Source organism: Patiria miniata, unplaced genomic scaffold (genome assembly GCF_015706575.1).
Source record: "Patiria miniata isolate m_02_andy unplaced genomic scaffold, ASM1570657v1 HiC_scaffold_7, whole genome shotgun sequence".
Classification (NCBI taxonomy): domain Eukaryota; kingdom Metazoa; phylum Echinodermata; class Asteroidea; order Valvatida; family Asterinidae; genus Patiria; species Patiria miniata.
This window is the reverse complement of record NW_024037074.1, coordinates 37,924,244-37,951,944: the sequence shown is the minus strand read 5'-3', so window position 1 is coordinate 37,951,944 and position 27,701 is coordinate 37,924,244. Positions and strand designations below refer to the sequence as shown.

The 27,701-nt window shown below is 40.4% G+C and overlaps 1 protein-coding gene across 3 annotated transcripts in view; it reads right to left on the bottom strand.

Moving 5' to 3' along the window:
- Positions 1-553: 553 nt before the first annotated feature.
- The window catches only part of LOC119744730 (aryl hydrocarbon receptor nuclear translocator 2-like), a 37,415-nt gene continuing 10,267 nt past the window's right edge, over positions 554-27,701 (bottom strand). The window contains exons 1-15 of one of the 3 annotated variants that reach the window (XM_038220811.1): positions 27,211-27,647; positions 21,041-21,092; positions 18,047-18,094; positions 11,446-11,603; positions 10,482-10,561; positions 9,424-9,516; positions 8,621-8,738; positions 7,623-7,652; positions 6,757-6,954; positions 5,769-5,958; positions 5,185-5,291; positions 4,369-4,519; positions 2,752-3,250; positions 2,256-2,424; positions 1,234-1,508 (exon numbers count right to left, since the gene is read on the bottom strand). In XM_038220811.1, the coding sequence (XP_038076739.1) occupies positions 1,234-1,508; positions 2,256-2,424; positions 2,752-3,250; positions 4,369-4,519; positions 5,185-5,291; positions 5,769-5,958; positions 6,757-6,954; positions 7,623-7,652; positions 8,621-8,738; positions 9,424-9,516; positions 10,482-10,561; positions 11,446-11,603; positions 18,047-18,094; positions 21,041-21,092; positions 27,211-27,217 (2,175 nt within the window). In that variant the 5' untranslated portion in view covers positions 27,218-27,647. Of the gene's footprint in view, positions 1,509-2,255; positions 2,425-2,751; positions 3,251-4,368; positions 4,520-5,184; positions 5,292-5,768; positions 5,959-6,756; positions 6,955-7,622; positions 7,653-8,620; positions 8,739-9,423; positions 9,517-10,481; positions 10,562-11,445; positions 11,604-18,046; positions 18,095-21,040; positions 21,093-27,210; positions 27,648-27,701 lie in introns of those variants that run through there. The other 2 variants (XM_038220812.1, XM_038220810.1) reach the window with 2 other exon arrangements.

The following is a 27,701-nucleotide window of genomic DNA, read 5'->3' as shown; positions in this document are numbered from 1 at the left end:
ACTGCCATTCCCTAACAATCCAGTAAGGTATTTCGTGATAATTTGATCATTTCGTTTTTTGATGTTTGCAAATGTTGTATCTTCCCTTTAAGTTAGAATCAGAGAACTGATGCTCCTGTCAAAAACCTCTACGATCTGTTACCTCTCCATCCAACATACTTTCAAATCACTCCATAAAATCCCTCAAATGCATCAAAATAACTTAACAAGCAATTTTACTGCTCCTTCCCTTGCAACAACCACAAACTCAGTTTGCTTTTATACTTCCCTTAACTAATCAACATGGAAACAAATAACATTGTTAAAAAAACACTGTTCTGATTTGTGCTGGGAACCAAGATACAAAACTCTTTTAGAGCTGACAAATAAGGTTTTTTAAAAGGGCTACATGCTCTGCAAAATTTTCAATAATTACAGAACATGGTTGAACCTTTGGGATTCTTCGTTCAATAAAAAAACACATTAAGACTGCAATTTACAATACAAATTTTGTGCAGACCCCATACTCTAAACATAAAACAGAACTAGGCATACATACTTTTTTTTTTTTTTACATTTCCTAAGTAAGACCACGCTATCTAAAGGCAACAGTTGATAAAAAAAAACTTTTGTTGTATATTGTGCTGAATTTTTTGTACCTTCATAAATATCCAGAATGCACCAAAATTCAAATAAAAAATTGTACAAGTGGCTATCCATTTCAAGCTCAGGAAAAAAAAGCTCTTTGACACCGAAATTCTACACGGATGTTGATTTTTACAGAAAAATCTAGGATAAAGTTGCTTTTACAAATTTGCTAGGCATTCAAAATGCTACGCTAATATAAGTTATGCAAAGTCAAATCACAACTAAGATCAAAACTGACCAATCAGCACCTCCGATAGTGACACCCAATCATGCTCCTTCTCTTACACAGTATCAACTGTAAACCATAGAGTCGAAGTTAGTCAATCGTGCGTCCTATCACAAGTGAGGTCAAAGTGCGATCACAAATTAGGTCGATAAAAACAATCGACCAATCAGCACCTCCGATAGCAACATCCAATCATGCTCCTTCTCTCAAACACTTGTCACTGTTAAGCCCAGAGTATCACACCAATATATATATATATAAAGGACTCTGCAATCCTTGTTAAACAATCCTCAACAAATGTTTGTGTAGTCCTTTCCTGCTTTTATCATCACTCGCCGTAGATGAGCTTTTCCAAAATCAGGGGGGGGACATTAGATGAGCTATTCCGAAAACGGGGGGAACATGGGGATGTCGTTGAACTCTTCCACCTGGCTCCCGTAGGCCTGGGCAGTCTGCTGGCCCTCCAGCATGCGGTAGATGTCATGGAACTCTTCGGGCGCCGGCTGCTGTTGGTTTTCTTGACCGCTGGCTGCGGTGCCTGCCACGCCGGTGGCCGACTGCTGCTGCTGCCATTGTTGCCATTGCTGTCGCCCAACGGACGCCTGGTGTTGCTGTGTGTCGGGACGGCTGCTGTAGGGCAGCTGGGAGTTGGCACCTGAGTGGGCCCAAAATCAAAGCATTTTAAGGAAAAACAGTTAACCACAGTTGAACTAACTTCACTGGAAAGCATACTGGTTGGACTACTCTAGTTGACTAGAATATCGTGATGCAGTAGAAATTTGTTTCAATATTTGGTATAATTGAACAATAATTGAACAAAACATTTTAATCCAAAGGGGAACTTGTTAATAACCAAATATTTGGGTAGCGACGTCAGTTATCAAAGTGGTTCTTGAATCTTTTGTCCAATTATACCAGTCCATTCAGCCAAAAACTGGAAATTGTAATTTCAACAAACAACAATTTTGAACGCTCTTTTGTGGACCCAACTGCATTTGTTATGAGTACAAAAGGTACTTTTGAGAGCTGTTTTTCAGGTCCTGTTTCGACCCAACATGCAATTTGTGTAAAAGTCGTCGTTGGGGGCAGCAAACAAAACATAGTAAAACATAATAAACAGGACTCGTTTATACTACGGTGCATCGGGAGTCCTGTTTATTACGTAACGATTTACTATGTTTTGTTTGCTGCCCTCAATGACGACTTTTACACAAATTGCACGTTTGGGTCGAAACAGGACCTGAAAAACAGCTCTCAAAATTACCTTTTGTACTCATTTCATGACAGACACAATAGTCGTTTTTATTTCATCACACCCTAAGCTACATTATACCCAAAAAATGACGGAAATGTCTTCGAGCATTCCACAACCTCTTTAAAAATTGGCTGTGACATCTCGTACCTTGTACTCCCTTGTCTTGCTGGTAGGCGTAGCCAGAGTTCCGGCCGCTGGACGTCTGCAGCTGGGTGTACGTGGGTGCTGGGGAGGACGTCACGTTACTGGGCGCCTGACCAAAGGATGACGGTTGGCTGGTGGTGGGCACGTTTAACCTCTCGCTACGCTGTGCAGTCTGTCAAGGTGGCAAATATAAGAATTGAAAACTCCTTAAAGGGTCTTTTCGAAATGTGTGGTGTTATTCAGTGGGAGTAACAATTGCAAGTCCTTGAGACTGCTCAAGGAGGTTTATCCCGCAGAGTCCATCAAATGGTCACACATGAACTTCAGTAAGACGTCATGTGAACTGTCCTAAAACAAATCAAATCTCACAATCTTAGACCACGCTATTACAAGATCTGACGTACTATGAGGAGTCTATTCTGTTGTTGTACATGAACTTCTGTAAATACCACTTAAAACAGTTCCCAATTGATGAAATTTTGCCATGACAAGTACTCACCTCAACCTGTGAGCTATACTGCGGTGCAGTCCATGAGCCCGCAGTCTGACTGTAGCTCTTGGTGGGATCTTCCATCACACCCAGGCCCTTGGAACCACCTGCTGCTTCTTCTGGCCTAACGTACGACTGGGGAGCCCTCACCTGAGGGTAGGAGCTCGAGTTGAACCCCCCGCCGCCCAGCGATCGGCTCTGCTTGTCCCCAGCCACTGCGGTACCCCCGGCCATCTGCGGGGGCGACATCACCCCACCCCCGTACACCCCTCCCCCCGCACTGCCACTGTCTGCCTGAAAGCGGGCCACGGGCTCCGACTTGCACTCCTGTGAGCTCTTGTCTGTCGCCCCCTGGTGTCGGTCTGTCAGGGTTTCGGTGGCGGTGTTGCCCCTGGGGTAGGCACCGTAGGGGGTCAGGGAGGGGACGGGCTCCCCAGGGCCTTTGATCTTAGCTCCCATGGCCGTGGAGGATTCAAGATCCTGACCAGCATGCGGCTGCTGGATATTTCTGTATAAAAATGCCATTCGAATAAGCGGTCATACAAACTGTAAAATTGGGTTTTGCTCTTCACATGAACATAAGGGGTGAACGACACAGAATTAAACATCTCAAAAATAACTCACAAGATCTTAAGTTTGATGCATCAGAAGACAAGGCCACGGCATCTTCTCTTAAATTCTCCCCAGCTTGCATTATCAAAATATTACAAATACAACAGGGGGGGGGGGGGCCTTCATCGCCATCAGGAGATTTTAGCCCCTAATTTTTGGGACTCTGACCATACACAGCTTCAGGAGCACCTAAGCCTATAATACATTGTCATCATTCCCAAGCATCTCCATGTATTCAAAAGATGGAATTTGTGTGGGGGTGATGTGAATTCAATATTAGGTTTTGTCCTTCACTGACGTATAAACACTGTATACTCAGTGTATAAGTCGTGGGTTCGAGTCCCACCCGAGTGCTTTTTTTTCTCACTTTCACTCAGGAGCTTACAGACTGAGTATACAGTGTTTATACGTCAATAAAGGGCAAAACCTAATATTGAGTATCTCTATTGAGTTTGCACAGTAAAGGCTTGAAGCCAACGATGAAGCTGAGCCATAAACAACACCAAGGTTTCAATTAACAACCTTTAGATGTATTGACCAGTGTTGTAGTCGAGTCCATCCTTGGTCCGTCACAAGTCTGGTAAAAAGTAAATCACAACTCCCTTCTTAAGTCCAGTCATAAGTAACTTGGATGAACAAAAAAAAGGAATGCTTACGTCACAGCTCTCTGGACAGTTTGTAAAATGAATTGAGACTGGAGGACTTTTGATGGACCTGTGAGGGACTTGTGAGGACTTGTGATGGACATGTGAGGACTTCTGACAGACTTGCGAGGACTTGTGATGATCTGTGAGGACTTGTGATGGACTTGTGATGAACTTGTGATGAACTTGTGAGGACTTGTGAAGATTTGTTAGGACTTGTGAGGACTTGTGAGGATTTGTGAGGACTTTTGAGGACTTATGAGGACTTGTGATGGACTTGTGAGGACTTGTGAGGACTAATGAAGACTTGTGATGGACTTGACGACAACACTGGTATGGAACGGTTTTTTTCTGAATGTTCAATGCTTACTTGATGGATGCATTTGTGCAGATGATGTACTCCACCTCATCCGTGTAAGGATTCTGAAAGCTGAAGCAGCTGGTCCGCAACCAGACCCAGTCTCTGTTCTTGGCTTGGAAGCGATACATCAAGGACCGCACCTGACCCTTCAACTTCACAGCTGTCAAGGAAAAAAGGGTAGGTAGAAATGAAGGGTTGAAACAATTTCAAAATGGCGTTGTAAACTGGACTAGGGTTGACCTGCGATTTTCTTGCGCCGCGACGGAACCGTCGGCATCAAGCAGAAAAGTTAAGCTCAGTTCACAAAACTGAGAAATTGTGTTGTTATCGTGGAACAAGCCGCATCTCCACACAGGATTATAGCAACCATGCTCATGTCACCCACGACGCGACGACGATTCACGATAAAATTACATGATCTGGAAGCACACACAACATCATGAGTTCACACAAGTCGACTGCGATCGATTCCCGACTGTCGGTACCAACGTTCCATCGCAGCGCATTACTTGAAATTTTTCTCCTCTCGCGACTGATGCAGATCGTCTTAATATTGTTGCAGTTACACTCAGGTCGCAAAAAATGTTACTGACGTTGTAGCTCAGGCGCGGCTTGATCCTGAAAAGTCAGACACCAACTATTCTGTGTGGTCGCAAGGTCATACCGAGGGGGGCTCTAGAATCAAGCTGATCCCAAAAGCATTCTGAAGGACTCTAGTCAAACCATATAGATTTCAGTTTTTAGACGGGTGAACTTTATGTATTAATTTTCCATTGACTAGACTCTGGAGTCAAGTGCAATAACGTATTGTCTTTGATTCCATACCTTGTTCAAAATTGTCTTTCAGATGAGCCTGGTCCTCAGGATGGTAGTAGTCATAACTGGACTTGCCCAGAAGTTCCTGGGGTTGGTATCCTAGAACTCCCGTTACCCTGGCAACCAAAAATGTGAAAAAGTCAGCCTTTAAGATCACACCATCCTGTGAGCTACTGTCATGGGCGTCGCCAGGATTTTTTCTAGAGGGGGGCAACACATTTTTTTTGGCCAAAAAATGCTTGTATTTCTCAACACATTCTCGATTTATTAGTTTTAGAGGAGGGCAGGGACATTTTGCCCCCCCCCCCCCCCCAACTCATTAAATTTACACCACTTTGTCTTCGCGCCTCTTTTTCTTTCTTTTTTTCTTCCTGTTTTTTTTTTTTTTTGCTTTTCCAGGGGGGGCAAGTGCCCCCCTTGCCCCCCCCCTCGCGACGCCCATGGCTACTGTCCTGATGACGTTACAGTGAGAAAGGGATATTTAAGTGTCTCAAGTCTCAATGAATTATAAAAACACAAAATTCCTCAAAATCTTTTCTTATGTACATTTGTAGATTTTTTTTTTTACAATTCTTGTTTAATTCAGAATGTACCTCTGGTCAACAAAGGTAAATTTGCCGTCAGGCTGGTGTCTAGAGATGAACTCGTTGGGCGTGCCCGCGCCTCCGATGTCAGAGCAGTTTGGTGTGCTGGTAGTCTGCAAGCGGCCAATGGCAACCATGCAGTAGTGGTTGTTACCGTGGCTCTCGGAATCAGCTTCTGGCTGGTCCATGACAACAGAAGCTGGGGTGGGGGGGAATGAAAGGAGAAAATATTGAAACGGAGGGTGCAAGAGGTGCGGAAATTAAAGGTATTCTCTAGTCTGCAGAGTGCCAAAATTCATTGCTTTAGACTGCTTACTTTCTGTATTTCAAATCTGAGTAACAAAAAGCCCACATCTTAAACTAATTTACATGGATAAATGTTCAAAACACTGCTTGTTTACATCTGATGCAGCGGCCGCTTTTGGCCTTGCCTACACATATTTCAAGCAAAGAATAAAACCATCATACTACGACCTTAATCCTAAAAAGGGCCAGGCTATTTTGATCATCTCTCAGCCTAAGATCTCGGCCATTGAGTGACGAAAAATGTTGCAACTCGGTACATGCATAAAACTACTTATTATGAACATACCCAAGAAATCTCATGACCAAGGGTTTTGGAATGATGGCTTATTAATTATTCATATGCAAAAATGGTAATTCTGCTTTGTATACACTACGTATATGGGGAAATTCAGTTTTCACGGCGTGTAGCGACGGAAAATCTTTTGCTGCATGACAACCCGTGGTCCGATTTTTATGTTTTTGGTATCAAAAGATGCGCAAGGCTCGAGGCTAAAAACTCAGAACAGCTCGGGTCGTGAAAGTTTTTTTTTAAAGCTTTTGTGGAAAAAGTTGAGGGGGGCAGCCCCCCCCCCCCTTAAGGGTTTTACTGTTAATGTAAGTTACTACTCGATGAACTCTCGAGGACAACAAAGAATCTGTTGTTCTCCCTTTGTCTATCTGTCCTCGGGGTACATGTAATTCACGTAAATACCTGCTGGTGGGGGCCAGTTCTTGATGTACCCTGTGCAGTGCACCACCGCGTACTGCTCGCCGTCCTTGGGCGATCCGATGCTGTTGCGATTGCGCACGTGGTTGAAGCGACCCATGGTCATGGGGTCAAGTTGGGCGTTGCCGTACTTCATGCGGCAGATGAAACCGCGGCGGGAACCCATGCAGAACCTCATGGAGGCTAAACAGGGAGCACAAACGCCGAAAAAAATTCCAAAATAATCCTTTCTTTAAATTCCATCTATAGGTCATTATTTCTTTTCAAAATATTGGTTGGTCAAGTCCAGCCTCACAAAATTTCTGCCACATTCTTTAGAAAATAGTTTTTTTTTCTGTAATCTGGAATGTACAGGACTGTCCAAACTTCAGCTCTATCTCCAGTTTGCCTTCATGAAACTTAGGGGGAAATGCTGTTATTTGACGTCAAAGGTTGGAGTGTTTTTTTTATAGTAAAGTCTTTAAACTCTTCTGGAACAAGAGATCAAGATGATACCGAAGCCAAGATTTTGAAAAATTCAGCCACAGATCAACTTTGGCTGTTATTATGTGTGAAGTGGACATCATGATGTAGTGGTGTTTTCAGTTTAAAAAAATAGAGGAAAATATACGCTCTCCGTTATTCCCTAGACTTAACCCCTGATCTTACGCATGTATTAATTATGTGCAACGGGGAACGGCCTCCGAGCTCCTGAAACTGTATTGTTTCTATGTATCTTTGCAGATTCCTGAGATTTATTCCCAATCACCCCGTCGCACTTAAATCTTCCAAAATCAATTAAGAGATACCTGCATATTCACAAACTGTGTTCTTTTGTTTCAAATATATTCATTTCAACCGTATACACTTACACTGGTGTCCCTCTTTCTTTACTGTCCCAGCTGAAAGAAGACGAAAAGGAAAATGATTGTTAGTACAAAGCGAACAGCGGCGGGTTCATTTTGATCCGATCCAACCAATGAGTAAATACAAGTGGTAATAAACCATGTACATTTGTTTCAGATTCTCATTTCTTTTTTTTATGATTTAATCAGCGGAGGATTCAACCAGTCTTTATGTTTTAATTTGCATTCATAAATACCTCAGACAGTTTAGCCATTCCTATTGGTCGAGAGCCCGTCACGTGGCCGGTATTAAACGGATGATAAAGACATGGCTAGCTGGTCTTAAACACTTTTCCAGTGTCACAATAAAATGTGGACTCCTAAAAATCCAGTGCCTCTTATCGTTTCATTGGTTGAACGTTCACAATCCTCACGTAGGCATGCGCAACACTACCAGGGAGTTAGAATTTTATAGTTCTAAATTCAAAACGCAACGCGCCAGGTGCGTTCTGCGCGACATCGCATAGAACATGATACGCGCGCGTCAATCTCCATAAAAGGGTTGTTTTCATCTTACTCGCCAGCTGAACACTCCATTATTTTGCAGGAGGGATGATTCAAAAAGCATAAAGTGAATTTGTTAAACAAAATCGGGATGTTTTGAATAAATTATATGATTTTTTTTTACCGAAAAGGTATTTATGAATGGGAATAAATATGTACTCCGTCGGTATTTATCACTCTGTTTAATACCACTTAGAGTCTGGGTGCTGATAATTACCCTCGCCTCCGGCTCGGGTAATTATCAGCACCCAGACTCTAAGTGGTATTAAACAGAGTGATAAAAACCTCCGGAGCACACATTTATTCCCTTATTATTTTGATTTTGCGAACACAGTCTACATAGCCTAGGCCTAGGGAAATCAAATATAACTATAGGTTCAGAAAGCTGTCTGGCTGTCGCACAAATAGTTCTTATTTCAACTCGGTCATGTGTGCCTCTCTAGCGCCCTCTATTGACTCACTTTTCAGGTCCAGGATCCTGCCGCTGGTCGGAGACTCTGTCGTGGAGAGTTGCTCCCTGACCTTATCCGCGTCGTCAGGATGGATCAGATCGAAAACGGACGTCCCAACCCAGTCAGTCTAAACAAGGACAACCAAGTCATGGCTCAAGTCAGCTATGTTTGAATTCCAACCCCCAAAAATATAGATTCTCGTTTTGAATTGATATTTTCCAGCAATACAAAGTTAGTAGAGTGCCAGTAAGGCAATAAGCTATTTGCGAGTGACCTATACCCTTTGAGATTTAAATTTGAAAAAAAGATCTGGTACACTGACTTGCTCAGAATGCTTGGCACATTTTAACTTTGAATTCCCCAGACCAAAGGCACTGTTGCTAATCACATGATTTGGGGCAAGCCCTTGCATAGTTACCTAACAGACGCTCAGCACCAATACATTGTTCACAATGGGTGAGAATGGCACAAAGACACCAGACCATGCCGGAGCTGGGGGGTGCTAGCATAAGGCTTGCCCCGAATCACATGATATAGTAACAGTCTCTTTGGTCGGGAGAATGCAAAGTTAAAACGCGCAAAGCATTGGATTAAGTCAGCGTTCCAGATTTTATTCAAATTTAACTCGCAAATGGCTTACTTGGAGGTCACAGGTTCAAACCTGCTCCAGTCAATTTCTTTGTTTATCTTTAAAATCAGTACAACACTAATTCACTTTTGACTGAGACACTGAACACAAAATCCACATTGCATTGGCATGGACATGTGAAAAAATTAAATACCGCTTCTCAAAAGGAAATTAGGATTTGTACCTGCGTTTGGTTCAAGACTGGAAGGACAGAATCGGATGTGTAGATGACCCGGCCACTGTCACATGACACTACAAACAGGAATCCATCTGCTGCCTACAAAAATGTGAAGAATAACACACACATGGACCATTATGGGTATCTTATTCTCCAATACAATTTTTCTTTTCTTTACAGTTGAGTCCATCACAAGTCAAATCACAAGTCAAATCACAAGTCAAATCACAAGTCCATCACAGTCAAATCACAAGTCCACCACAAGTCAAATCACAAGTCAAATCACAAGTCAAATCACAAGTCAAATCACAAGTCAAATCACAAGTCCACCACAAGTCAAATCATGAGTCCATCACAGTCAAATCACAAGTCCATCGTAAGTCAAATCACAAGTCCATCATAAGTCAAATCACGAGACCATCACGAGTCAAATCACAAGTCCATCGTAAGTCAAATGACAAGTCCATCATAAGTCACAAGTCCCTCAAAAGTCAAATCACGAGTACATCACAGGATAAATCATAAGTCCACAACAAGTCAAATCACAAGTCCATCGTAAGTCAAATCACAAGTCCATCATAAGTCACAAGTCCCTCAAAAGTCAAATCATGAGTACATCACAGTTCAAATTATAAGTCAGTCACAAGCCAAATCACACGTCAAAACACAAGTCAAAGCATGAGTCCATCTCAAGTCCAAGCACTAGTCAATCATGTGTCAATCACAAGTCCATCACCATGTTAAATCACAAGTCCACAACAAGTCAAGTCACAAGTCCATTGTAAGTCAAATCACGAGTCCATCACAAGTCCATCACAAGTCAAATCAAGAGTACATCAAAGTTCAAATCACAAGTCTGTCACAAGTCAAATCACAGGTCAAAGCACGAGTCCATCTCAAGTCCAATCACTAATCAATCACAAGTCAAATCACAAGAAATCACAAGTATAAGCATAAGTAGCCAGGGATGAACCACAGTTCATTTGAATAGCTTATGACATGACTTGTAACTGACTTGACTTGAATTTTCACATATTTTTAACAGAGCATTAACGATGCCTTACCTCTAGAATGAGATGTTTCAACTCTTGATCTGTTAGGAAGGATGGCTTGTAGGTGCCTGCTGTGCTAGTGTTGCCCGTTCCTTTGAAGAAATTATTTTCAATGAAACTTTTCTATCATGTACATGTACAAGACATTAGGGTGTAACTATATACCGGTAGCTGTAGCAGTGTGCAGAGCATCTGAAACTGCTCTTGTCTGAAGTCTATCAGAATTATGACATGTATGAAAACAAAATACTCTGAGTTGTCCCTGATATTTCCCTTAGAAGTTTCAAAAATTCCATGAGAAACGTTTTCAATTTTCACCTACATGTATAACACATCCCTGTCTATGTACCTACAAAGTTTCAGCCCATCTGGCCTTGTGGTTAAGTAGACATGTACAGGGCTTAAAATAATGCACCATTAATGCTACTTCCGTTTGGCCTTTTAGTGAACAAGTGTGTGTTTTAGAGTCCTATTAAATTAGAGTTACACTTTAGCATACAACTGTTATTTTCTGGAGAGGTGCGTAATATTCACACTGCATAAACACTAAAAAGCCACTATAGCCAGTCAGTCAATGAACACAACTTGGACACATGGCGCAAGACGCACATGTACATGTACACGCCAAACTGGCAAAAACTTTCCCTACTGGGTCACCCTCAAATTCCTTGAGTTTTCCCTAATTTTGTTTGTGTGTTTTCCAAATTGCATGACTGGAAAAATGGAAACTCAATTTCAAGGTTTTCCCAGATTTCCCGAGTGGCTGGGAACCCTGCCTATTTTCAATTCAATTCATTTCAATTCAACATAGTTTATTAACAAATCACGAATAGCAGCCACAGCTGAATTGCATGTGATTTACATAAAAAAGTTAATTTTAAAAAGGTAATACCGTGTTTGTATATGATAAAAATACATGTTCTGCTTTTTGATTAAGTACATGTACGGTAAACACTGAAAACAACAAGGACCTCACCTCGCAATGACTTCATGTGCGAGACCGCCATCCGCAGGATGGTGAGCTTGTCGGGCTTGCGAGCGAGGGCGCTACAGGTAGGTACCATATCCGAAAGCTCCGTTATGTAGGCCGTCATTTTGTTCCGCCGGCGTCGCTCGATCTCGCTGTGGTTCTCTCTGTAATAGGGGTTACACAGAACCACTTCCTGTATTAAGACTGCATTCTCCATAGTTTTTGCCGGTAATCTTCCGAAATCCACCAAAATCCTCCACTGGGCAGTGCACCAATGGTACATCACTTACACTTAACCTGTCAAAGGGGCATGGTGCCCCATGTAAAAGTAAAAGTGGCAATGCTCTCTATACCGGCCTTCCTTCATCCTTCAAAATCCTCCTGCCATGTTTGGGGGTTGGGTAGAGTTGGGTGGGATGGTGTGAGGTAGGGTTGGGTGGGCTGGGGTGGACTGGGCTGGGCTTGGGATTGGATTGGGGTGGACTGGGAGTGGGAATGGGAAGCATTTAATTTGAGGTTTCATTGAACTCACAATTTAAAAAAAAAACAAATTGGGGGGGTTGGGTTGCTAAATTGCTAATGGTGACATCATTGTCAGCATGCCATGTACCAAATTGTTGCGGGCACATTCGACCAGCTGTGTTTTAACCCTTTAGTCACTGTTGCCCGAAACCACCCTATTAGCACTCACTGTAGTGTGGAAACCGCCAAAGCACTGACTAAGGTTTTATTGTTTCCTCAGTGAATTAACACAATGTAATACAATGTAATACAGGTGCTAATACGTTTAAGACCCATGGCTGAACACCACAGATATGACCTAATAAAATACCCAATATGCATGTACAGTCGAGTCTTGTTAATACAAACTCGTTCGGACCTAGCCAAATTGTTTGTTATAATCAGAATTTTGTATTAAGAGGAACATCAGTCCCATTCATTGTGCACATAAATGCACAGTCGGGACTAAGGCTTTATGTTTGTTATAACCAAAAATTTGTATTAACAGAGTTTGTACTAACGAGATTCGACTGTACACACATGTATGCAAGTCTCAGGTGTCCATCAACATGAGTCCGTCCATATGCAGAGAGGCTCTTTAGATTTCCATTAAATGGCAGACAGCCAGGTTAGCACCAATCTGTCCAGGCTTTTAAGTGAGCACTTGCCAACCTAACACGACTGCTGTCTGCCTCATGATTGATTCATTTCGCTTGAAAGGCTGTTTAGACTGGGAGACCTGTCCTCACTCAGCCAGGACAGACAACCAAAAAGGACTTAAAATTAAAGGTAGTACATCATTTGCAAACATCAAAAACTAAAACTATCCAATTATTATGAAACACCTTACTTGACTGTATACCCATGTAATAGTCTCAAGCATCCTGTGAACGCGTGACACCTGTAGTGCTGTCATTTTCAAGAAAAGTCAAATTTTTGTATCAATTTCCAACGATGGTCAGCCGACCATCTTTGGAAAAAAGTGACTTTTTTCCCCAAATACTGTCCCCAATTTACCAAATGTACTAGTCCACATTTTGTTTGCAATTGGTTACACATCCATGAACGAGTGCAAGCCAGCTAGTCTGGTTCCCTGACCTGACCATTCACCGACATCTACGGTATGTCAGGGAACCAGAATACAAGAACAACATTTTTTTTCATGGTTTTTCCGGCATCAATGAACACAAAATTTTAAACAGCTCTGTGTAACAATATTTGCTATAAAATTCTGACCCCCAAATCCATCCATTTCAGAAAAATACAGCGAAAGTAATTGTTGTATATATATACCTTTAAAAGGTTAAACAAGATTTCATTTATCGTAATGACAATGCTTCTCTCTGTGTGATCTTATTGGTTGGGCTGGAAAACTATAATCATTTGTGTGGATTACAAAATTAATTATCTAATCGTGCAAATGAAGGAGAGAATCCAAAAAAAACTTAGCGACAGTATAAGCCCCAACCATGCCAACAACATGAACAAGGCCCATGCGCACCAAGGCATGACAAGATGCACAATTGTTTACAAGTCATTTTTACCCTTCAAAAATGTAATCTGTTTTTTTTTTAACCGTTCACCTACATTAGGTTTTACAAAGTGACAAGATATGAATGTAAAATTAAACCTTTATTTCACCTTTGTGAGACACAACGTACATGTAATTAAATGCTATGAAAGAAAACAAGATATGTAATTGTAAAGGTAGAAATTCACTCGTTTTATATTTCAAACATTAGTCTCTTAAGTATCACAAACCAGAGCAAATTTGACTGACAAACTTTTGTTGGTTTTGGGTGTTTTTTTCATTTACTTTATACCATGACTTAATCATGCAGCCAATCAACAGCAACTAACTACATGTACGTGCTATAACAATTAAACATGCATCAGGAATAAAATAATGATAACTCCTGTCCTTATGCCCTAGTTAGTACATGTAGTATAAATGTGCAAGCTAATCATGATGTGCCTGCATTTTAAATGTACATGTACCGGTACATATGTACCGAGCCAATAAACCTTGACCCTTAGAAAAAAAAGAAAAATGTATCGCCTATGTACTTGTATGCAGTTAGCAAACCAACAAAACAACATCTGCCATGTCTGCGTAAAAGATAGCTGCCCAAAGTAAGAGATTGCATGCAGATAAAACAAAATCAGTACTTTTCTAATGGCACAGCGGCTGAGCACTACTCTGCACACATGCATAGATAGGCTGCCAAAGATGAAATGTGGATGCCTACAAAAAAAGTACTGCACTATCCCTTGAGCACAAATAAAAGGCTGTAACCCTCCCTCTCCAGCTGGCAAATTCAACAAATCCATCCTACATGTAGTAGTCAAAATCACTTGATTGACTGTTTTAAGAAGTTCAGTGCTCCCTTCCAACACAATGTACATGTAGTTCCTACTTAAAGCAGGATTGACTGGCTTTGACTGTTTATTAAACTTCACACAGCTATGCTTCACACAGTGACTGTTGGAAATTGATGTACATGTTCCAGGGAATGTACATACTGGCAGGTACAGCTGGCGTACAAATGTACATACATTTGTATGCCAGCTGTACCTGCCAGTTACCACCTGCTTTTGTCTGTTAATGGAATCTGACATACATTGTGTACAATGTACGATCCCACTGTTGGTGACTAGCCTGTGTATTTAAATGAATTGAATTTCTGACTGACTGTGACTGATCAAACAACAGGAGGATTAATATTACCACAGTGATATCACTCTGAATTTACCACATTTTTTTGTGCACAGATCATACATCTGCAGTCAATGCTCCTTTAACTCATAGGGCTGCAAAAACACAGACTAGCCTCAAGTTTAATTTGCATGGTATATGCAAATGTGTAGTACAGTGGAAAGCCGCTATAACAAACATCGTTGGATCCACAGAAAGTGTTCGTAATAACGATCGTGCAGTATAGCGATTTTGAACCGCCGGTACCGACCAATAGTGGAATTTTCCACATCCCGCGAGGAGTCGTCACGATACTTTAGCAACGGATGGTTTCCCCTTCTATTCTCTTGGAAAATAATAGCCATCTATCACTGTTCAACATTCAAACTTGATGTAACTCTGGGTCGTCATGTTCGGGAATTAAAAGTGGCCCAAATAGTGTTTAATGCGTGTACAATCAGTAGATTTTTTTGTTAATCTGTTGACTTTTTTCAGCAACAATGTTCGGTACGTTTTGTACATTAAAACCGGGAGCCAAGGATGATGTTCGGTATAGCCGAATGTTCAGTATAATAGTGGTGTTCGGTATAGCTACGTTCCACTGTACGTGTATGTGAATCAACAGGTTATCAGCCTCACAATGGGGATGTGAAGGGAACCGTTTTATCGACACATACCTGTACCAGGACATGTAGGGTAGAGTACCCCGTCATTTTACCTGCATACCAATAACATGTCTAACAATACCATGATTTGCATTTTGTCAACGAAAATCCCTGCGTGTGTACTAGGCTACAAAGATCTGCACCACACATGGTATCCATCTTAAACAGTATTTTGACACAGTCTACAAAAAAAAATCAGAATTCTAGTCTTATTTAATATCCTATTCAAGGTCTGCATACGGTAGTGTTCATGCAATCCATTTGAAGATTTTATGTCGCTTTCAATTTAATATGGCCGGCTTGTGAGTAAGGCCTATTTCACGTAATTAGGACAAATGCAAATGATCTTCTTTACATGTACATGTACATGTACATTTGTACATGTACATGACATGTATATGTACATGTACATGTACATGTCATGTACATGTACATGTTCATGTACATGTACATGTACATGTCATGTTCATGTACATGTATGTACATGTACCTTTAGTTTATGTACGTTTATAACTTCACCATCACACTTCTATCCCCTAATTATAGCTGAACATCCTTTTGGTTGACATGCACATACATGTAGTAAGCAAATGAAAACAATGCTTTCAAAAGCAAAAAGGCTGCTACACAAAACAGTGGGTTTTTCCTCATGCTTAGACCTAGTTTAGTTTTGATATATGCAAGCCCAAACAAATGCCAATAGCTCAGCACTGCATTAGAACCTTCCAGTCAAATCAAAAGAGTCATTTCTGAGAGTGCGTGCTTGTCAGGATATTTACCTTGCAAACCTCTCTTTGTCTGGTTTATCCTCGTCATTTCTGTGGGGGAAAGAAAGACGGGAGACTTGGCCAAAAAATGTCCCTGGCTGCTTTTGGGCTGGAGCATGCAGCTATTTCAATTTCTTATTTTTTTTATTTATTTTTTTTATTTTTTTTTTTTAAATTTTTTTTTTAAGGAAGGGAGACATGCTTTTTCATGCAACTGTGAGATCTACCACAAATAAAAAATAAACAATAACAATCAAAACCTCATCTTTTACAAAATCCAGACATTTCCCCCATTTCCCCAAGACTTCTACATTGTAGATACAGGTATCATTGTCCGTGGCGTAATTTTTTTTTATAGGATATGAACACGATGACATTCATTTACAGGTAGAAGCATGCAACTTTTGAGAGAAAAAGAAGTAGCAAGCATCGGTGCTAAATACTAAATACCAAGATCAACATTCGTTCCAGAAAACGACCAAGAACTGGACTTTTCTGAGGCTTACAACACCAAATCTATTTTTTCATTGTATTCTAGCGACATCGTTACTATGTTTTTCTGGTTTTTTCCACATTGCTAAGTCTACTAAATCCTCCATCACAACTTCTATGTGATTCTCTTTATGCACTCTAATGTACTTTATGTACTTGAAAGAAGTACCTACCTGTATTTTTGAAATAGTTTCAAGAAAAGTTGTATGCATACATGTATGTCCTAAAGATTTGCACTCACTGCAAAGTGGCAGCATAGACATCTTATAAACCTAGACATGACATTTGCTCTCAAACTGTTAGCAAAATGCTGCACGTATAGAATTATGTCAATTACGCGAACGCTCACCATGGGCGTGACGTGAATGCGCAGGAGGGCGTTCGCGCCCGCATTACGCGCATTATTTAAAATAGTAATGTGCGATCACAATTTTGCATAAATTATCACTCATGTACACTGTACTTACACGTGTACGTATGCACATGATTCAAAGCCACAGGACGTTCGCGAGGCATGGAACACAGCATTACAGGCTGCGTGACACACCTATTTTCGCAACGTAATAGTTATATATACCTAGGTTTAAGACATCCATGTGTGGCAGATTTCTTTACAACAGCGCCCTCTTTTGACAAAAAGAAGAAATGGCCACAAGTCCACAATTGTAAGCCAGAGAGTATTAGGCCTTGTCCGAATTACTTGGCTGCGACTGGAAACTGCACGCGCCTATGAAAGCCGCTGCAGCCACTTGCCATAGACTCGTGTGTGATTTCTAGCCGTAGCCATATAATTTGGATACTGCTGGATGAGATCTGACATGTAATCTGGGGCACGTTTTTGCGCTGTGACCGTAAACATGTTTCTGGTTCGCGGCCGTTTTGGCGCTTCGGTTACACTGAAATGACGTCATTGTTTCGACCAAAGTTGAACCGAAGTTTCCGGTCGGTTCACTTATGTTTCAAGATGACGGAAAGGTAAACAAGCTTAGCAGACGACGTTACTTTTTACCATAAATGGGGTTTAAACAGTGGGTTTTTACCTTCAATTGGTACGAAAGTTGATACAGAAGATCAGGCCTACTCTTTTTAGAACTTTAGAGAAACGCTATAAAAAAACTCCCACTTTTGCTTTGAATGTTATTGTTAATCATGTCCGGTCGCCGCGTGATTTTTTTGGGGGTTGTGTGCAGTCATGTAGGCAGTAACATGACGTCATGAACAATTTTCCGGTCAGTCGTTTTCGCGGTGCATAGGAAACATGTTTCAGGTCACGGCTGTGACGCCAGAAACATGTTCCAGTTCAAGGGCCGCCAAAACGTGCTCCTGGTAAGGGCCCATGGATTGTTTTGAAGACGAGGAGAATCTTACAGGCCGCGTGACGCAGCCCATTTTTGCCAACAGGAACTCACAGCGTAAAAGTTACAAAACATCGTGGATACTGCCTTAGGAACAAAGGATTTATAAATTATTATTTCTTGAACGCTCACCTGGAGAACTTGCTGGGGCTTGTGTCCTCATCATCCCCATCTTCTGAGCTAAAGGAAGAAACACAAAACAATTACATCAATTTTTGAAGGAAAAACAAATTATGTACATGTATACATGAACAGCCAACAACAGTAAATGCTGTGTTTTGGGTAACAAAAATTAGACTGACCATTTAGTTTCCGTACATGTATTTTTTCAACGTTTTTATATTTTTATTTACATGTAATTTTCTTTCTACGTGACAAAAACCTCAAAATCAAAGGCTGGAATATAGATGCCATAAATTACAATCCCACATGCATGTCCAATGAAATACAGCCTAGGCAATCAAACTTAAGTGTCCTTTTGACGTTTTCTGTGCAAGTTCACAGGTGTAATCAACATTCGGATGCCATGTAAACAAGTGTAGCCGTCCTCCATACATGTGAATTTTTTTTTGTATTTTCATAGTTTCTGCAAGTTTCATTAATATCTGATTTTTTTTATTTACATGTAAACTGTGGCTGTTGCTACATGTAAATAAACCACATGCAAGCATACATGTACCAACTATTTACAGGTGATTAAACTAACAGGTGTTAATTTCAGTGTAAACAAAGGGAAGGGGTCATGACATGCATATGTACATGTACACAAAAAAACCTGACCCAGCAAAACAAACAGGCTAGCCCCTGGGTATTTGCGCACACAGCAGGATCAGTCCACATGTACTGTACATGTACATTTTGTATGTGTCCTTCCCTGCTGAAATATAGCTCCACGATTTACCGTATGCAAGGGGTGAAGCTCAAACAGTGTTCAGAACATGTCCGACCGGGTCGTATCAAACACAATATAAGCACTTGAGCAACGTGTATCGCTTACAGCTAAAACCCCTTAAATACATGCGCGGCCTGCATAAGATTGCATCAACTCGGTAAAGGTAAAGCGCGCAGCGGTAAAGCGTCCATTACGTTAGAGGAGGAACCTCTGCTTTGATCTACTGTGTCACTGTACACGCATTTAAATTTCGGTCATTCCATATATTGAGGGTCCACTTTTTTTCCTGTTCCTGTTTTACATCTGACATCGTAGGCCCCTATGAATGAGTTTCTAAATTTGTGATGCATTACTGCATTTTTCTTCAAGGGCGGTTACAATGTAATCAATATACCCACCCAATAAATCAAAAATAATTTGAAGTCCTTTTTTTTCATGTGTCTTGAATGGTGTCTTTAAAAAAATCACCCACTCGTAACTTTTTAGCATTTTTCTCGATTTTGCAAGTACATACATGTACATGCCACAAATTTATATTCCTAAGTTTTATACTCTTAGGTTTTAATTAATTCCCTTTAATAAAAACTCAATACCCGTATTTAGAGGATAGTATTTCAAAGCAAAACTAAAACTTGCCCTTCTCACACTCACAGTCTCCCAAGAGAGGAAGTAAAGGTAAAGATCTAACTTCTTAATAAAAAAAACAAAAATTAAATTAAATCAAATGTGTTGATGTCAATGTAGCCATGGCAACAGACATCTAATTACTTGCCTGGTGCAATTTTTATAGACTTCCCAATTATTTATTTTGTGTGTGATTTCAAAAACCTACAGCAGATTTAATACTACATGTATACTGTATGATCTTCTAGCAGTTAAAAAAACACTTTTCATAAAAAAAGTAAATATTGAAGGTATAAAAACTAAAAAAAGGAGAGGAAAACACGAATGAAGTTCAGTAAAATATATGGTCTACTGAATCTCAATATGCAGGAAAAATCCTAATTATTTGGCCTTTGAAATTGTATCAACAATACATTGCATCTGGCCACGGGTTTGACACAGAGATGAATACAGCTCTATTCGATGAACTCCCCCCCCCCCTCCCCTCCCCTATCCCTTAATTCAATCAAGTACGTGACTGGTGTACGCTCTCTGTTCGCTCTCTCATCATGGTCAGGAGAGAAATGGCCGGTCACGACACGCGCATATCCCCTAGGAGGCACATGTACATGTGCTTGATTATATTTCCTTTGTACAGCCCCCTGCCCCTTGCCTTTTATAACAAGAGCAAGCATCTTGTGTACAATGCAATCTGAACAATTGTGTGTACATTTTACTTACCGTCAAAGACTTCACAATCATAATGTAATTATAATAATGCACACTTTCTTTCAAAAAATTTTTTTATTCATGTAATCAATTGATTTTCTATTTTTAGAAATTAGAGTGCAAGCTACATGTAATAAAGAATAATCATGTACAAATATACATGGACATTTATATTGAAATTTTCAAGAACAGCTAGGCACACAAAAATTATATAAACTTTGAAGTTAATATTACAAGCACATGTCTTTTTAAATGTCTTCACTAAAGGCATTACATTTCTGACTACATGCAATACTCAATTTACAGTGGGGGGAAATTATAGCAGAGCAGTGGGCATTTTCCAATGTTTTAACATATTTGTCTAAACAAAAATTCATGTACTCATTTTTTTTTACCGATTACAATATACATTTTAGTAAATTGTTATGTACATGTATGTACTAAAGAAAAGGCTAATTAATATTTTTTCATTTACTTGATACAAAGTGAAATAGTTCACTGAAATGACTGTATTACAGTCCTTCTGATTTGAAAATCACAGGCGTGTGGAAAAAGGCACTCCTGGATTTTTCTAGGTGTGTGTTTTTTCTAGGTGTGTGGTTTTCTAGGTGTGTGATCTGTGGTCCAGGAAAATTCAGGGGTGCAATTATTCGCACTTCTCGGGAAGCTTTTAGGTGTGCTATGGTGTGGGGGTGTGATCGCACGCCTCAAATCAGAAGGACTGGTATTACATTTAACATTCTTCCCGTTTCAAAGCACAAATTCTATACGTGGACACCAAATTAAATACTTTCAATCAAATGTTACACTGAGTTTTTCTTCATAGCGATAATTGTAGGTTTGTTTGTTTAAATGTTTGTTTGCCTGCACTGATCTCAATAGGTTATAATGAATACACTTACACTGCTTTCCTCTTGCGTTGTGCCATCTGTTGAGGTGGAATCTCCTCGTTGCCTGACGAGAAAAACAAGTAACAGGGAAAAAAAGAAGAAGAAACGTTATTCAAGTTATCTCATTTACCATAACTCCTTAGGCATTTTTTGTTGATGTGAGAGCTTCCCAAATCAGTCAATATCCAAAATTGTGAAGTTTGGCTGTGCAACCTGAATCTATCAAAAAAAACTAAACCCGGAGGTGGGATTTGGTTGGATACATATCCAACAAAATCCCACCTCCGGGTTTAGTTTTTTTAAAAATATTTGTAACGAATGGAGGGCAGCCTAGTTTTGCATAAATATGAAATCCTTAATGGAGTTGCAGAAGAACAAAACTTTGCGGAACAAATTCATGGGCTTGGCAAAACTCACACAAGAACAATCTTGATCTTAATCTCGATCTTGATCTTAATCTCAATCTCGATCTTGATCTCGAAGCAATAGCTAATCCGCTCAAGACTGGAACAACGCTCACCATTCACAAACAATATCAATTGCATGACATTCAAGATTTATACCTCATGCTCTTCACAAAACGGATACTTTTTTTTCCTAACAAATTTCAATTTGTATGTTTTTTTGGTAACAAAAGCAAATTTTCTGATTTTAGGCATCTGCAACCCTATAAATGGGGCGTTCATTTTGTGTACAAATAACCCACCCTGCTCAAGCCAACTTATTGTCTGGCAGCCAATAATTCAAATTTTGGGAAGATATAATTCAATAACTAAAGGTCAGTGGACTTTTTTTGTTCAATGTCTCATTCAAAAGTAAATAAATTTTATTTTGCTACATGTACGAAAATAGCAATTGAAAACACAAATAAAAATTGAGGTGAAACTCAAAAATAGCATGGCGAAAGCATCTTGCAAACTCAAAATAAAAAAAACAAAAACATGTTTAGCGTCCTGTCTTTTTGAAAAAAAGGAAGGAGGTGGCCCTTTTTTTTCCCCCCTTCCGAAATGGCCGCCCGACCGGGCTATTTTTCAAGATGGCTGCCAGCTTTTTTTTCTAAATGGCCGCCACTTGGACTCAGGAATGACAAACCAGCTTTATTTGGGCTAGATGGAACAGACAAAGAGGCCAAACTGATGTCACTGTTTAAAACTTATCATTTTTTCGTGTTTTGAAAAAAAAAATTAAAATTTTTTTTTTTTAACAGGAGGCGGCCTCCAAGAAGGAAGCGGGTGGGGACGCTAAATATGTTTTTTTTTTATTTGGCCTAACCAGTTTTAAAGCAAGTACTTCTCTACTCTCAGCAAAGTCTGTATAGCAGCTACATGTACGTGTACATGATATTGGGTCCATGTGGTACCCTTGCCAATGATTTATGTATGTAATGTGTAGAACCATTTAATCCGCATGACTTTTACCCAAAGCATCAATCATCAAATTCTGGGTTTGCGATCTGCCAAAAATTCAGAAAAGGGGACCAAAATGAGTCACAAACAGCGTATTATAAATGTAAAATTTATGATCTGAACAGGTTGAGTGAAGTCCCTTGTGTTTAAAATGTGAACACGTTAAAACATGTACCATGAGTGAGAAACAGTGAACAAAATTCAGCAGGCCTCCTGAATAATGGTAACTAGTACCCACATGTTGTGGTGTGCATGCACACAAAGTACCGGTATGAATGCATTAATTAATTAATTGTTACATCATGGTCTAACATGTACGTGAGCAATGCACTGTACATTGTACACCCTCTATTCCACTACATGTACATGTAGTCTGACACATAATTATCCCTCAGAGTCAGATGCAACAATCATGACAATGCACAGACAGGGCTCTGGAGTGCTCTGAAACGTGCAAAACTAAATCAGGCCCACTTTACTTACAGTTTAGTCAGCAAATTTCTCCAAAAAATTCCACTGGGCCATAGAACAGGTCCTCAGTATTTCACCAACCAAGTTTGCAGACTCAATTCAATTTTTAAAGGAGACTTTTCTTCAATATTTTGCAATGAGAGGGAAGTCAATTAATTTCAAAATGGGGCTAAAGACTAGACTGGTACATGTCCAACCATGGTCCAACTACATGTATTTGAAAAGACTGACCTCTTCAGTCAATAGTCTGGTGGCTTGACTATGGAGAAATGTGTAGTAAATTGAGACTAGTTCCCGGTTCATGCCATATGTTTCTTAAATTCTTTTGGCATGGTTGATTGATGCAGCACTGAAGCTGTGTTGCACTGGTTGTTTTAGGTGCCAGTCTATTTTCTTGTTTTGCATGTTTTCAATACCTTAGGTTTTGGGACTCTCATACACAGTATTGAGAGTCCCAAATTTTCGGACTAGACAATGCACAACTGACCTGAACAGGCGATGAAGAATCAACAAGACACACCACAACATAATATCATGGAGGTAGCTGAAGTGTACTGATGTACATGTACCGGTACAATGCAGGTAACCTACATGTATAATATTACAAGACTCAGCCTTAACTAACTCACAGACTGTCTTTTACTAAGTACTGGACCACGTCCGCCAAAATCCATCAATCACACTGCTTCCAATACATGCTTTGCTTTTAGGCCTCCAGGCCCAAGGCCATTCATACTCCATCAATATTTAGTTTAACCAAGTTGAAATTATTTTGACTGATTTTATGCTAAAAAAAGATGATCACAGCCACTTCCTAATTCCAACCATATCAATTTCAAACTCAAGTGTTTTAATCATGAACTTTTTTGCAGTTGAGACTGTTTTGTTATGTTTTTGAATTTGACAAAAAGGGATGAAAAGATCCATCAGTAAACAGTCCACCAAAACTGACAACTTGTAACTGTTGTGCCCATTCTTTAAAATCACACATTCTTAAGAATGTGTATGCACATTCTTAAGAATGTGCAACTGGATCCTTGCACAATCTTCGCAAAAAATAACTCTTCCAGATTGAGCGCACATTCTTAAGAATGCGCGACAAGATAACGGTCTTGTCGATGCCGAGCACCGGCTGCGCTTGGCAAGTCTAGCTGCATCCTCGTTCACTGATTCTCAATAATTATACGTTGCAACGCAAGGCGCTGAAAAGTAGAGTGGATATGATAAGTATAGGCGTATTGATATGGGGGGGGGGGACCGTGAAAAAATAAGAGACATAATAAAAATTACTAGTGGAAAGAATTCTGATTTTTGGGATAATAAAAGCGGGGGGGGGGGGGGGGGGGAACTAAGAATGAAGAATGTGAAGAATGAGAATGAATACTGCGACATCCCATAGTGCTAATGCTATTTCCCATTTAAATTGCCACCAATTTATTGTTCACACCCCACCATTACGTCGCAGAGCTGGATTCTATCTAGTCAAAAGAGCAATTTTGGCAGCTTCTGGACATGTTTTTTTTTCGTGGCATGCATATGATACATGCAGGGACTTGTAACTTGTCTAGCCTAAACAAAGCACTTCCCAGACTAGTTCCCAGTCCTCCGTTATTACAAAACTTCCCATAGTGGGCAGAAAAAAAAGCAATAATAACAGGTTTAATTTGATTCAAATTATCGTAGTTATACGAGTACAGAAGCATAGAACATTTTCTTTCCTCTTTATATAAACTGTTTCCCTTTTAACCGCTATACATTTCATTTAACATAATTATGTCGTGCAATGTTTGTTAAGATTGGGCAAAATTCATAAATTGTGCACGTGATATTCCCACCCAATCTTAAGAATGAGCGCTCATTCTTAAGAACGCGTGCTCGTTCTTAAGAATGGGCGCTCATTCTTAAGAATGCGTGCACATTCTTAAGATTGCGTGATTTTCAAGAATGGGCACAACATAACCAATACAGCACAGCGTATTCAGCGCGCCAAAATGATGTACATATTATGTACTGTTGCGCGATGCAAAGCATACAATCCCTCCCTCCATCCCCAATGGTCGACCCCAAAATAGAGTTGACCTGCTGAGGTCACGTGAAGATCAGCGCATGTGCAACGTACGTAAACACACACTTGAACATGACCCATGCATTCGTCGGATTGGAGACGCGAGGCTGGTGAGTAATAGTCCGAGTAACTTGGACCCAACTTATCGCCTTTTTTAACATTTGGACATGGTCTGGCGATAGTAAGGTCCAAGCTAATACCGAGACCTAGACAACACAGTCCCAAAAACCAACATTTTCCAACAAAAAACATCAGATTTCACCTTCAAAACGGCCTCCAAAGTACTAGATATGTCACCTGAGGTACAAGTAGACATAGATTATTAAGATGGTTGTACTTAAGTTTACTTACGATCCGGAAAAAAAGTGAAATTTTCCGTTCAATTCTGAAGACCCCCTCTGCCATGTCTGCCTGGGTTGTCGTTGTTGTGCTCACGTTCAAAACTGCATGATAATGGCGTCTGACCTCGACCTCATGCAAATGTCGTGACAGCGCGCTTGCGCATAATGCACTGCATGCACGGCAGATTCCCCTGCGCCGCGCCGACGACTGTTTCCTGATGTAGACTGTTTCCTGATGCGCCTGGCTAGCCAGCGCGACTCCTAGGCGTACCGCGAACTTACACAGCACTCTACATCAGGAAACAGTCGTCGGTGCGACGCGGGGGAATCTGCCGTTGCATTATGCGCAAGCGCGCCGTCACGACATTTGCATGAGGTCGAGGTCAGACGCCATTATCGTGCAGTTTTGAACGTGAGCACAACAACGACAACCTAGGCAGAGGGGGTCTTCAGAATTGATCGGAAAATTTCACTTTTTTCCGGATCGTAAGTAAACTTAAGTACAACCATCTTAATCATCTATGTCTACTTGTACCTCAGGTGACATATCTAGTAATTTGGAGGCCGTTTTGAAGGTGAAATCTGATGTTTTTTGTTGGAAAATGTTGGTTTTTGGGACTGTGTTGTCTAGGTCTCGGTATTAGCTTGGACCTTACTATCGCCAGACCATGTCCAAATGTTAAAAAAGGCGATAAGTTGGGTCCAAGTTACTCGGACTAGGTGAGTAAAACCTCAGATTTTCCACCCCAAAAATTGTCCCATGATCCAAATGTGTCCTAAAATATTTCAGAGTTATGGATCAAGCATACAAACTTTTGGATGGATTTGTGTTTCAGAAATTGGAATTCCAGACAAAGGTATTTCGTCTATCAAAGTGCATGTCCAAAAGCCATAGCGCACTGACCCCCGAAAAAGAAGCATGCCAAAAGGCTGACGAGCAGCCTTCTAATTCTAGAAGTACTAGGTACCCTAACTTTGGAAATTTCTGTCCTGGATGAGAAGATAATCTCGATCGAAATCTGTAGCAAGCTCGCTACATCACTTTTTAGCATTTACAGGAGCATCGCCTGTCTGGCCGTACTACACAGCTTGTGATAGTACGGCCGGGCAGTCGGGCTAATTCAACATGGTATCTTGTAAAAGCGTCTTTTCGTTCTCTTATATGGGTACAGGGTCCTAAACAACACAATCAGTACATCGAAATGACACCGACAGTGACAACTTAAACTTAATTTATGGCAGTGGATATTTTGCCGGAGACGGCAAACCTTTAGTAAACGTTAGTTTGCCGGATATGCACTGAACATGCGCAGTTACTGTTTTTTTGTACTTAAACATTTTCCGGTGACAAATTTTAGTCTGGCTCCATGCCAATATTATCGTTGTAACCTCGTATTCACAAGATGGGATTCAGACCATTTTATAATTTCGGACTTTATTTCCCTTTTAAAAAAAATCCTCCAGAGCCACAAATCTGAAAAAGAAAATGTAATACTCTGCAATAAAATGTTTGAGACATGTTAAAATAATAAAAGAAGAATATTCTTATTTATTTGGGGATGGGAAAAAAAAAACTTAAAAATGTGGCGGGGATCGGGATCGAACCCGAGTCATCCCGCTCACTAGAGCTTTTGCTTAACCACTACACCAAACGTGCTTCACAACTTTTGGTGGGAATTTAATACATCTTATAATTCAGCCCTATCTTAAAGAGTACAGCGCCCTCTGTTGATATGGATTGCCGCCGGCAAACCTTTAGTAAACGTTAGTTTGCCGTCATTACCTCCGGCAAAATATCCACTTTCTTAATTTATTAATAAAATTGACAAAACACATTTCTGTCCAATGACCACGAGAATAAACATTGATAAACCGATCTTCTGAATCGTGGATACTTACCAGCCATTCGTGACAACTGGAAGAAGAACACTTTTTCTGATAACTAGTAATCAGCAAAATCTGAGATGAACGATGAGTTAATGAAACTTGAAAGTGTTTCTCACTCAAAAAAGCTGAACCACATGACCAAGTGCGCCAGTGCAGTGGAAATCAATGACAATGTTGCCGGTAAGATTATTGTGATGAGCTGAGCATGCTGAGAGAAATGGAGAGTGAAATCCCTGCACCATGAGCACTGAAAATCCCACCTTACGAATGCAGACAAATTCAGGCGAAAAAATCCGTCAGCGCATGTAAACAAAAATCACTTCAGACAGCAGACAATGGGTAATTTCCGAGACGTTTTAGCTTTATTTTCCAAGAAAGATTATCAGGTCCAACAAGGTCTGCAAACAACTTCCCCGATATTCATTGGTATCCGAGTACGTGCTCTCATCAACAACATGAGGATGCAGGATACCAGTCAGGATGTTTATGCAATTATTAGCCCA